This window comes from Austrofundulus limnaeus, unplaced genomic scaffold (assembly GCF_001266775.1).
Source record: "Austrofundulus limnaeus strain Quisiro unplaced genomic scaffold, Austrofundulus_limnaeus-1.0 Scaffold14, whole genome shotgun sequence".
NCBI lineage: Eukaryota > Metazoa > Chordata > Actinopteri > Cyprinodontiformes > Rivulidae > Austrofundulus > Austrofundulus limnaeus.
Window position 1 is genome coordinate 3,209,240 of NW_013952416.1, and position 13,735 is coordinate 3,222,974.

Sequence of the window (13,735 nt, forward strand, 5' to 3'; positions counted from 1 at the left end):
CAATAATCAAGGGAATAAAAACATATCCCAACCAAACTCACCAAAACTGTTTCATACTTGTTTTTTCTGCTCGTGATCTCTGCTTTCAGGTTTAAAAGCAAATTAGACTAGTCATTGCTTTTTAATTTTCCACAGTGAAAGCATTGAACGTTGTTTTTTGTTTTTTACTTTTCTGAAAACATTTTCTGACTGCTTCAGAACAAGGTGAACCTAAGACATTGTGTGGGTTTTGATGGAACATGGAGGAAGTGCAACACAAGCCCTGACAAAAAAAATGCAAAGCTCTGCCAATGTTTGCTGTATCTTGTAGGCTGTTCTTTGCAACAGTCGGTTCGTTTAAAGTGCCTTCTTGTCTGTGGTTGGGAAAGAGTTAGGAATCGGTTTGTTGGAAACAATACAAACAACTCAAACAGGTCATACTGAATGAATTAATGATTCTAACAGGTGCTGCAGCTGGAGGGAWTGATAGAGTAACAGACCCATTAGTGTTTTGTCCTGTAATGTAATAAACTGAACATGGTGTTATCATGTCAGCTCTGTATTTCAGATGAGCAGAGGGCAGTCACTGAGATGCTTCTGTATTTTTATGTTGTTCTGACTCTTTATTCATGTTCTCAGGAGTAACCATGCAGATCAATTACCTCTTTTATAAAAGAAACTTGTACAAATCATCAGCTTCAAAAACTAGAAGCATATAAAATATACCTGTTCTATGCAATGCTAAATGTTAAAACAGTAGTATTTAAAGAAAAAAAGTCTCATTCTATACTGAATCCTTAAGTTTATTACACTACATAATGAACTTGGAAAGGCAGTCTTTTCCAAATTTGCTCATATTTGTAGGCAGATTCTTGGAAGTGTGCAGCTGATTAGTTCTGAAAAACCACCAGAGAAGGCAGCAGAGCTGGGAGTTTATTCAGAATCACTRAAGAGACTAAAACAATACGGTGGAGCTTTTCTCTGTGGGTGCCCCAAGAGCAAAGTTTTTAAAAATTGTGAAAAACAGGTTTTAAGTTTGTAAAGGAACACAATAAGGCAAAATGTCACATCTTTCATYAAGGAGATCCCCTCTTAAATTCAGTGCTAAAGATAATGTGTCTAGCTGGAACACAATAGTAAAAATAAAAATAAATATTAATATTAATTTAAGGCAGAAGATGTTATGAATGGRATGAGACAATCACAAGGACTTCATGGTTTAAACATWGTCCTTTTTAGTGTTCGTTTTTTTTTTTTTTTGCTTTATCACACATCAAATAATTGATTAACAGTTTGTCAAATGTTTAGGTGATGGACTGGTACACTCTAAGACTAACAAAATAACATACTTAGCACAAAAAATAAGGAAATTTGTGTTTGGTAGTTTTATTTTATTTTATTTTATTTTTTATTTTATTGTAACACTTCTTGGCAATAAATCTTATACCGGTCACCTGATTGGCAGCACTTGGGTACCAGAAGCTCAAAATAAGTGTCAATAGCAACAGCAAAATAAGCTGTTTGGCAAATTTTTCATGTGCCCAACCCACATACTCAGCTCTACTGCTCATCCCACAAATGCATGTTCCTTACAAATGTGGCATCATCTAAAAGGMAAATTAACAGGCTACCCAACAATATAAGATTTATTTATAAAGTACCAAACATATTTCTTTGTTTGGGTGACAAGGTTACTGCTGTTATTTTATTAATATTTTTTTTTTCAAAATTTGATCTAACCAAGTAGGTCATGGATGGCAATAAAACAAACAAATTTCCTAAAAGTGCATGAAGCTAAACACTGTAGCTTAAAGTTTMTGCCCCACTAGCCTCGAGACCAAAGTGCACCATCAGTAAAAGGAATAAAATGTTTAAGAAAAGGCAAGTATAGACGACAGAGGAGAAATGTAACTGACCTCCAGGATAAAGAGTCTAAGTCATTACACAGAATATGGATTATGCTGTGATCCAGGTCTATTTCAGTCTTTGTTCTCTAGTGTCTGTGCTGTGGTGCTGGTTTTTTTTTCCCTCTGGCTGCTCTCTCTAATTAACACTGATAACGTCTGACAAATGGAAACATCACAGTGTCGGCTGTGGATGCCTAGTTCCAGAAACACACACACACACACACACATGCAGTATATTCTCACAGGCACCTGATCCTGAGCTTGGCGGTGGATGATCATTATTTAGCTGTGTGCCCTGGAAATAACAGCAGAGAGGAAAAACAAACCTGACACTGTGCTGTCTTTAATAAGAAAATAGGCTCTGTTTTCATGACAAATATGCAATAAAACACTCTGCAGAGCACTTCAGACTGCCTGTGCTGAGCCGGGCTCTCGTTTGATCTGAAAGCCAGCAGWTTTGTAATAAAACAGGCAGGAATGAAACAAATCCAGAGAGGGCATTTTGTAAAGCTGAGCACTCTTTGAAATATTTTTTAGGAGAGAAAGAGAGAGAGAATGTTCAGATGGGCACCAAGACACAGAAACTTGCAGTCCTGTCTTTTTTGTTTATCTCACTTTGGCACAAAGTGAGCAGCAGCACTGCATTTATGACCTCCTCAGGTTACATCCTTTCACTAGATCCCCATCCTATGAAAGGAAATAAATAAGTTAGACGTCAGTGATGGCATCTGGATTATTTGGTCCACTTTGCGCATGTTTGGGATGAGTTTCTATCCGGTGAGGCGATGGCCTGAATAGGAAAAAAACTTAAAAAGAGAGGGGACGCAGCTGTTTGTGCAAATATGACTCAAAGGGGAGTAGAAAATTTTGTAACGCCAAATCATATGCAAGAACAACTGCAGCCATGCAATATGTTCCTCTCTCTGTGTTGTTGGATTGCTTTAAAGTCATGGTTAGAAAATGTCTCTTAATATTAAAGCACTTTTTAATTTCTATATGGCAGTAAAATTAGTGAGTGAAAATGCATCCCATCATCTTTAACACTTGCGAAAAACAAAGTGGAGAAAAGCAGAAATGCACAACAGAAAACAGGAGGAGTGAGGAGGCAGAGGTGCAAATAAAACTCTATATTAAAAAAAAGCATAGCTGTGACAAAAAAAATGAAACCATGGAGCATGGAGGGAAGAAATARACACAGGAATAAATGTGAGACAAGACAAAAAGACAGTTTGAGCAGCATGGGGGGTGCAGGTCTGGAGGACTGACAAGGATATCTGATAGTGCTCGTGCCCAGAGTTCTCTGTGTAAAAGTACGACCTGTCTAAATGTCAGCACAGCCTGAGGGCAGCCAGGATGTGTGCCGAATAAGATATGGAGTTAAGAGATATGAGACCGAAGGACTGGGCCGGTGCAGCTGGCTCGTTTCCATCATTAATTCAGCTTCACAGTCAGAAAGAGCTCAATAGCATGAAGGGAGAGCAATTAAAAGTTCAAAAACAAGTGTTCATTTTTTCAATACAGTGATAAAAAAATTTTGATGAAGAATTTTAGTCTTTTTGACATAAACAACAAAATACCAGGAAACAACCTCAATGCATTTACATTTAGTTTTCCTTTCTAGTTTTATGACCAATAATTGACTTTATGTGTCATTTAAAAGCTTATTGCTCACTCTATGGTGCAAACCCCAATGACAGTCATAATTAGACTTATTCTAATTTTAATGACAAATTCGTATATCCAGAAAACACAAAAGTGACCTTTGATATGTGAGCTAAAAAAGTTGGAGACCAAACTGCAACTTATTCTGCCACAAACCCAAAAAAATAATAGTTTGTTACTTCTGCTAAAAAAAAAAAGGTCGCTAAGGCAATTTATCAGCTAAAGATCTTTAGCACCATCAGCTGGAGTTTACATGTTACTGCAACAACCTGCATGTTGACATGATAGTAGCTGCACAAGTAAACAAGTTTATTTAGGAGGATGAAAATAAACACACTTTTGACTGCATATATATATATATATATATATATAAATTAAAATATTAATTACTTAATTCATAATTTTTAGATTTTATGACACTAATGGTGGACTTAAGTCATAAATTGTAGTCCTTAAAGTTACTTTTTTATTATTCAGAATTTTAGTTTCAATATCACATTGCTGCTTTGCTTTTTCTTCATTTACATATTTTCACTTTTCATTCTTCAGCTCTAATCTTGTTGCACCTCATGTGTTTCTGGTTGTTTTAGCTCAGTTAGGTGYTGAATTTTAAATGAAAGTAAATTTCTAAACATCAATATGATAAAACATGGCTGGGGTTAGGGTTAGGGCACATGTTTTTTTTTTTTCAGAAGGATTGAGGGAGCTCATCTCATTTGTTTTAATCTTCTAATCTTCTGTAGCAGATCATGTGTAAAAACAAATGCTACACCAAGAAACTATTTCCCGTGACTTGGCAACCTGTTTGCTARGTCTAACAGCACCTCAGAGCGGAGTTTGACATTTTATTTATCTTTCTGCACACGGACAGAGCTTATGTGAGATGAATAGGCCTATCATCTGTGTGTGCCACTCTTGGGGCCTCTTTATCAGCAGAGTCAGAAGGTGACAGATAACCACTGTGGGTCCCGTTTAATAAGAAGCTCAGTCTACAACAGAGCGCTTCATAAAAAGAAAATAATAAATCCACTCTTCAGCAACAAACCATAACCTGACAGTGTGTGTAACGAGGGAGATTTTAATATGAACAGCAAGACAAATCAACATAAYGATGGGATATAATTACACCGAAGTTAATATCAATGTGAATGAAATATTCACCTTTTTAACTTATAAAATTAAACACAGTAAGAGCCAAACTAGAACCAATATCAGAACAGTGAATAACCACAGAGTGACGTTTTCTTAGTTTGTTWTAAATATTGCAACCCTAAATAAGGCAAAAAAAAAAAAAAAACCACCATCCTTGTGTCAACAATCACACCTAAAATCTAATTTGAAGTCATTCATTAAAGCACATTCAAATATCAATGTCCTTCAAAAACTATCTACACAGCGCAGCAGAACGGTGAACAAATACAGGACCTTGATGCCAGCTGCACTCTGATCAGATTATGTCAAAACGAGAAGTTGCATCAGAAAAATAAAATCAAATCAAAAAAAAAAAAAAAAACTTTCAGCAAAAAATCCGAATGGAATCAAATTTTCAGATTACTACATTACATTAATTTGTTTTATCCCCCAGATTAAAACCATAACTGGGCTGAGAGAATATAGAAAATGAGACTCTCTCACAGCAACTGAATGCCAAAAAAAAAAAAGAAAAAAAAAGGAAAGAAAAATGTGAAAAAAAAAGTCATGTCCATTTCTAAACAAAAGTTTACTTAGAAAGAGCTACAGTTCTGTTGATTACACGTGTGGAGGCATGCTGGGATACGAGTCCGTTCAGATTATAAGGTTTCCTATCTAACTATTTAAATGCACTTTAAAGTTGGAAGAGGAATGGATGGTTCTGTACGAAACTGAAGCAGTCAGCGAACCCAGCAGAACAAGACAAGGAGGTGGATCCCGTTGGTGCTTCAGCCATAAATCGCCTGGTAGCCYTTTCTTCGGCTGTTACTTCGACAGGTTATCACACAGACGCTCAGCATTCCAAAGAACTGCAACGGGAATCATAAATCAAGATTACACTCAGGCTTTAATGTACTTTGGGGAAAGATTATGAAAAAGCTTGAACGTGTCCAACTAGAATTATAGAAAATCCTACAGGATAATAAGGATATTCAGCTCAGAAGTGCTAAACTATTCCTTTAATTCAGTTTTTTTTCTTAAAACACCTCCTTAGAAAAGCGTAATTCAATCTGTGAAGCGAATAAATGCTGAAGTGGCTGAGAGGATGCCACGATGACCCGTTTGTTTCAAAACTGACTTTGTTCATAAGAGCATTTAACAACACATATAATATTCAATTTGTGCAACTCTACTCTGCAGTACTCCAGCGTGGTTTTCATTGACCAAATGTTTTGCTGCACATTAGATAAGCTCTGAAAACCAACTATTTAAAATAGATCTTACAGGAGCGCATTTTGCACACAAACTGTTTGCGCTGACTCGTGAGTTTCTCTGTGTTGCTACGAAGAGTAAAGCTTATTAAAAAGCTGAGCTCCAAGTTACCTTGATGATGGCAAACCCAAGAACGACCAGCATGCCGTAGGTCATAGTGTCGTGCAGCAGTTTCACCAATTTGGGCTCACAACCCTGAAATACAAAGAGGAAGTTCACATCAGCGTTTACAGTGCACACCCTTTATTATGTTCCCTTATTACAGAATGGGAATTTAGATTTTTATTTTAAAGAACAGCACACAGCTCTGCACACAGAAATACCATCYTACTGTAGACTGGAGCGTTTGACAAAAAGAACAAAGTGCTTCAGTCTGACTTACATCTGAATAAAACTGGTTGGGTTGAGTCGGTTCACCGTTGCACTGCGTTGTGTTTTTACAACAGGACAGAGGTATTGTCTTATTAGCGATGAACCAGGGTGTGTCGAGCCAGCTGCTCATGTTGTAGACACCACAGCACTTCAACTGGAGACACAAACAGTTACATTAGATGGGATAATTATAAAATTATCTAAATGTTAGACCTCATTGGAGAGACAAAACGTGATAAAGTTCTGTAACGTCCAAAATACCTTGAAATTAAGGGACATGTTTTGAGCAGATGCACTTTTTACAATAATAAAGACWTTGAAGAAGGTGACACAGATGGTTGAGCATGATAGTGGGGGAAAAAGGGGAAAAAAATTCAAGATTTGAGCTAGTGTTGCATTTTATCGAGCTGTGATTATTGGCGCCTTGTTTACAATGAAACAAATCACTGGAAATGGGCTAATAAACAAAAAACAGGGTTGCCAGATAGGAAGTGGTGAACTCTTGTATTTATTTATTGCATATTGTAGTTTTATTTTGTGACACTTTTATTTTGTAAAGCTACTTTACATATTTCAGGGACTTTCATTTTGAACTCCCTTTTTATTTCATGCAGTTTTACCATTTCATGTTGTTTTATTTCATGGTCCAATATGCAAATGAGGGGGCGGAGTTTCCTCTGTGGGTTGGTATTCAGGAAATGATGTTTCACCATCAAAGCGGGGGGACACTCYCCTGCCTGGCCTTTCTTCACTGTTCTTTTAAAACCATTGTTTGTTGACCCAAACAGTCATTTGTGCTGAGTGAGGATGTTGCAGGAGAAGTTTGGTGAACATGTGCACGGAAAACATATTTACATTTATCTGGCAACCATGATGCCATGCTCCGCTGCATGCGTCACGCATGCAGTGTCAGCATGCTCACATTACAGTCAAACTGGGGAATTTGGAAATAACGAAAGAACTAAAAAAAATGGGGGAAATGAAACCTAACAGGTGAAAGAGAATTTAAGCTAGCCGCAGACGTRGGTTCGTGTAAAAGTAGAAGTGAGAGAACAGATCTAATTATACGCAGAGGAACACAAAACTAACTTCACTCTGCAGTAGATTCACAGCTTGGGACTCTGGATTTTTCCCATCATACTTGTCATACACATCACTCATCGATTTCTCCAGGCCTTCACCTATCTGCAGACAGAAGAACACAGAAGATAGGAAAACTGCTCTACAGCCGGCACAAACTTATTTTCAACAGCATATTTTAAATATTTAAATCTTACAAGTTAGAATACACCTTTTTAGGACTTACCTTCCCTTGGTAGATGAAGCTAAATACCAAAGCTGTGACTTCAGCTGCAAAGATTAGCATGATGATCACAAAGAACTGCAAGAAGAGAAAAAGAATTTAAATGTATCATGAAGTAAAATCTTGAGAAAAAAAGTGATGCYTTGCTAAAAAACTTAAATATGACTCGTGGCGTGTTTAAACCACAAATGTTTGCAGTTGCATTTTCAGTTTTAGACTTTTCAGCTGAACAAACAAAAATGCTAAGAAGCACAATATCCACAGATTTTTTCCTTCTTCACTTTGCATATACAAATAAATAAATAAATAAATAAATAAATTCTTACACAGCAAAGGCCAACTTTGGATTCTCGGAGCGTGGCGCAGCATCCCACCAGACCGAAGATGAACATCACCACGCTGATGCCGATGACGATGGCGGCTGGGATTAGCGTCTGCTTGTCCTGGATGAAACTCTCGAAGGTGTCATAGCTCCTGAGCATGTAGGCCCCGACGTAGGCCAACGCTGCCCCGGCGCCCTGTGGGGAAGAGAGAACGTGTCCGTCTCAACAAAAGGGTTTGTATGCGCCGCTGTCAGATTAGCACAACAAACGTTTAACATGGGCGCACTCGGATCAGGAAGCGCCTCTCCGGACAAAAAAAAAGGAGATTTCAAATGTTTTGAAGAAATTCTAGTTCTGTAATTTGACTTTGGAGACATAATAAAACACATTTGTGTATTTTTATTTGATACGTTGCGGGTTAGTGTGTGTTTCTTTAAGAACCTCCCTCATCACAAGCCCAGTCTGCGGGGATTGGTCAAAAATAGCAGATTGTGACACAGCATCCTGGATCTGCTCCTGCTGCAGTGTAAACAAACTAAANGGGGGAAAAGAAGGAAAAACAACCTCTAGATATAGGAGGAGATATAAGGAAGCATCACTTTATAAAATCTTTACCTAATTAGGCAAATCTCATTGAGATCAGATATCATTGTCAAAGCAGACTTGGACCTGAATGCAGACTAAACATACATGTTGGATTGTGGGATGAAAGTACCACACTGAGAAAACTCTCACAAATCGAAAGGAGGAAAACATGCAATCTCCACACAGAAAGACCCCAAATCTAACCAAAGACCCTTTTACTGTGAGGCTATGGTGCTGACCACTAATCCTTCTTGCTGTCTAAAATAATTTGCAGGAAGAAAAAAAKCATCTTTCTTTGAAGGCAACCTCAMAAAGMGYCATTTTTCTTTTACTTGGAGTCACGTTGCTGTTTGCCAATAAGACAGCCTGAGCATTTGTTGAGCTGGCTGCATATGTCGCTGTGGCTGAACAGGTGAGGGTGTCAGCTGATGTTTTTAAATATTTTGCACAGTCTGGTGCGGCTCCACCCTTTTGCAACAGCTGCTATAGAAATGTGGAACAAGATAAACTAGAAAAGTGATTAAAAAAAAGGAAAAAAACGGCAGGCAGAGGAGAAGCTGCGTCATCCACGGAAGAGAAAACKCACTCTCATGTGACGTCTGGACTTGAACATCATAAACCTGTCACATTAAACAGGTTACATCACCCAGTGACAGAAAGGGAAAAACCCCAGWAAACTTAAAGCGCCCTCATGCCCTTAATTTATGACCCGGTAAAAAAAAATAAAGCTAAGATGTGAGGAATCTTATTTTATTGTTCAATTATGAACATTTTGACAAAAAAATGAAATGACTGAAGTTCAAACAATCTTACTTTCTGCCATAATCTATATTTCTGACARGCTACTTCAAGTGTAAAATGTACATAAAATGTTTGACTTGAACATTTTAGGCGTTTGAATTTTCACAGAATTTATCTTCTATTGAACAAATTTAAAAAAAAAAGGGAAATGTGAGTCATGAATGTATTGCAGCATATTCATTTAGGTCTACCATTGGGCAGATTATGCTCTAAAACCCTGCATGTCATTTTCAGCAATTATGCTTAAATGTATGACATTGTAAATTTTGAAATCAGGTCAAAGTTACCTAAAGACAACAAGAGAGTTGCATCGGTGTACTTAAACAGCTAATGTCTACTGTGTTTTAGCAAATGATGTCATTTTATWGGGGGTTGTTTGGGAGGGAGGGGGGTATATTCACTAGATCAAATTATGTGGATCAAAACCTCCCTAAKCACCCAGCAAATTACACCTYTGAGCATATTAATGAACTCTTAATAAAAAAGGACAAAACTCTTGTCTTTGATAAGTTAACACAACTTTAAAACACTCTTATTCTCGACTATTCTTCTACTCATTTTTGTTTTTCTTCTTATAAGATTATTAAGTCCMGCAATGATTAAAAAAATACAAAAAAGTGAAACAAACCTGTCTAAACMCTTAAAAAACTACAATTAGTTTGCTCTTGTTGAATGATCTGAAGTCATGTGATCAGATGTGAACCCTGATCATGACTTTTGAACGAGTCATTCTTCAGCAGTGACATCACAGATCATAAGACCACATGCATGAGTCAGTTCTGTGCATGAATACAATTACATCAAATATTTATCCTTTTATTATTATAACACTGATGTTTATTGGGTTTCTGGTATGTTTACCTGAAAGAGTTCGTGACTCTGAGAGAACAATGACTGTGAAGTTATATTATTGGTCTACTTTTTCTTTTTGGATTGGAACGTAATCCAGAGGGYATGGGAACATATTTTTACATATTGCATACTAGATTAAATAAAAAATTATATATATTTTCAATCATAACTTGTCCTTTATTTGTTGCTAGCGATTAGAGTCTGTTCCAGATTGACTTCCTGTGGAACACTGGATCCGCTCTGCTTTGTTTATATGCAGGAATGATGTGCGTTCTGTATGGCCTAACAACATTTCACCCCGCAGTTCAGCCTCATGACTCACTTCTCTAATCACTCCACAGTCACGGGATCCCTGTGGGGTTGTTCTCCTGCACCTCCTCAGCTGCTCCCCCCCGACTAATCTCTCCTGAGAATCTCATCTTGTGCCCGAGAAGCAGCACAAAAGAGGCTTACACAACTTTCACACGACAAGCCGCCTCGATTCAGTTTGAGATAAAAGAAAAAATGTTGGGGATTCGGCAGGACCAGTCAGTCGCTTCAGAGCYCATTCCAGTCAAAAGTCATGTTTGAAAACAAGGAAGAAAGCCAACGAGAAAGGGGTCCTGCTCAGGTGCTCCCAATCATTTTGGGTGAATAAAAGCTTTCACTTCTGATCGTTTCCCCTGCAAAACTTACAGAAGCAGCAAAAATCATGTAAAATGGTTATTTACTCATTATTTATCTTATGAGGACAAGTAGTTTTTTTTGTTTGCCTCATTTAAGTATTAAAACTAATTTATTCCATTTTCTTTTTAGAAAAAACTGTTTTTTTTTACTAAACACACCAACAAAAACAAAACTGAAAATAAAGGATCTTCCTTACAGGTTAAAAAAACCCTTCGATTTGATTTTACACAGCTGTTTAACTCTCCTGCAGTGACGAAATCAGTTTAAACAGACGTTTTTTTCTATAATCTGATCTGTTGACTAAACAAGAGCAGGTTTGACCGATTTACACAACTGAGCTTCAGTTGGAAAAACAAGATGGACACATGTGGGTCCTTTATTTTTAAGATATTTGAAGCCCTAAGTGTGAAGATTGTTGGTTTTACAAAAAATAAAAACTCCCATTTTTGTTTTGTTTACATGATGGCATTACACGGTTTTCATCTGTTTTTGATAGAACAGATAAGAAAATGTTGATTGTGAAGTCTAGGAAAAAAAAAGCAAGACGGACTTATTATTTTAAATGATGTATGTCAAAGAAAATAAAAGAGTCGACTGTAGAAAACAGAGAGTTAAGGGCAGGAAGGAAAACAAGGAAGTGACAACATGGATGAAGCACAGATGGGTTCATCACATTTAGTTTAACAACTCTTTTTGTCAGAAATACTCATACAGAGAGCTGATCAGTGATGAATCTACAGTTTACTTGAAAACAAAGGCAGGTTTAARCTTTGATCAGACACTGGGAGAGGGCCAGAGTTCAGCTGCTGATTGGAAATGACACAAGAGTTGGATGGGTGAGACTTATTGGATTTCCTCAAAATTAAAACCCTATTTTTACAGTAGTTATTTAAAGGTTTTATTATTTTTTTTAATTTTTTTTAAAGGAAGCGGTGATAGGGTTGAACTAAGGCCACAAGGATGTGAGCAAACTTTGATTTGCTGCAATCACGCGCGCGCGCACACGCGCAAATATACAACGGACTATAAAAAAATAGTAATAAATAAACACCTTAAAGGCTAATTTAGTGTTACTGGTGTGTTTTCAAGCCAGCAGGCACGCTGCTTCTTCCTGTCTCAGAATATCCTCCGTTTAAACTCAAATCAGAGCAGGTGGAAAGGCAAACAAACAAACAAATAAATAAACAAACAACAGAAAAACGCGGCTCACCCAGAACACCAAGCTGAGGAACAGCAGGATGGTCTTCGACGTGAGGATCCCGCAGTCCATGTCGACAAACGGAGCTGAGGAGGAGGATTGAAGGAGAAACTGTTCAGTTTTTCTCCGTCAGAGAGTCGACCTGCTGCTCGCTTCCGTCACAAGTTCTGTCTGACTCGAGGGATCACGTGGTCACATGACCCACAGGAGAGGGAGCAGAGCACCCACCCCTCCCACAGAGCTGAKTGACACGCCCACCTCCCCAGGTTTTCAGGGGAAACCTTTTGTAATAGTGAGTTAATCAGGACCCAACAGAGCCACSTTTACTGGTTCTGAGATAATCCTTTCATTTTGGACTGAGTGTGGTTCTGAAGGTTACATGGATGAATACAGACACCTATTGTTTGTCTCTATGAGACCAAAAGAATGATTAAAAAAAAAAAAAAAAGGAATTCACTGAAAACGAGAACAGCTCGAGGCCTTAAAATGATAAAATGTCAAAACCCCTGAAGCATGACTTCATCGATGTCAGGAAGTTATTCAAATAAGTTTAAATATTTGTACGTTCTCATTTGTCGATTTTTTGTTTTTCAAATACATTTGCTTATATAAAAAAAGAGTCATTTAAAACTTCAAACTTTTCTCACTTTTGAACAATAAATACGTCGATGTAAAGTGGACTTAGACACACTTTATCTGTAGAACATGGCGGTCATGTCAGGTGACTTCAGACTGTAAACAGGAACTCGTGTCATTCAAGGTTTTTTTCACATTATGAGCCACAAGGGAAAGAAGCATTCAGCAAAAAATAATGTTGAAGACAACTTGTCAAACATTAAACTAAGGGTTTTTATTTATTTATTTATTTATTTATTTATTTATTTATTTATAGAAAAACATTGTTAAAAAAGTAAAAGAATTCATTACGACGTCTTTATGACATCTCAGGTCACACTGAGCAGACCGGTTGGTCGTGACAGGCAGGCTATAAATAACAATTTTCACGGCTCTTGTTTTGACTAAATAAGGCCTGACCTGAACCGATTCAGCTTTGAAAAGGACGTGTGAACATTTCATGTTTGGTGAGAAGATATTATTAGAGCTTCAGAGAGTCCACTTTAATTTTTAAAGACATCACAGTAGCAGATAGATATAGGAATGGACTTCTTTGTTAAAGAAACACAGAAAGTTTAAAAATCCACTCAGTTCAGGCTGAGCAGTGACAACTGTTACTTTCAGCTGTGGTCAGTAGCTGGTTACATCATCTTTATTAGGAATTTTGAGCCGGTCCAACCCATCAGTAAGTTCTGGGATTTTCTGACTAAACATTCATCCTGTGGTGTCTCAACTGGTTAATTCCTGTTCCCATTGCATTTATTTAATTATTACTATTATTATTTGAAGGAATGCATATCACCTGTTGCCTTTCGTGAAAGATGATTTTTTTTACCAAGATCAATCTTATGTTGATGAATGATGGAGTTGAAGACAATTTAGTCAAACCTTAAAATAACATGTTCAATGTCATATTGCAGTTTTTCAATAAAACATCTCAGAGAGAATTTTAACTTAACGTTTGCAAAATACACCAGAATTTCCCCACAGAGGGACAGATAAAAGCTATTCTATTCTATTCTATTCTATTCTATTCTATTCTATTCTATTCTATTCTATTCTATTCTAT

General features: G+C 37.2%; 1 protein-coding gene across 1 annotated transcript; it reads right to left on the minus strand.

The window, feature by feature from the left end:
- Positions 1 to 4,606: 4,606 nt before the first annotated feature.
- Positions 4,607 to 12,229, minus strand: tspan36 (tetraspanin 36). Its single transcript, XM_014002719.1, has 7 exons — positions 12,064 to 12,229; positions 7,953 to 8,144; positions 7,630 to 7,704; positions 7,413 to 7,508; positions 6,334 to 6,477; positions 6,063 to 6,146; positions 4,607 to 5,548 (listed from the first exon to the last, which is right to left on the minus strand). The coding sequence occupies exons 1-7, from the start codon at positions 12,121 to 12,123 to the stop codon at positions 5,468 to 5,470; spliced, it is 732 nt and encodes a 243-aa protein (XP_013858173.1). The 5' UTR covers positions 12,124 to 12,229; the 3' UTR covers positions 4,607 to 5,467.
- Positions 12,230 to 13,735: the final 1,506 nt, after the last annotated feature.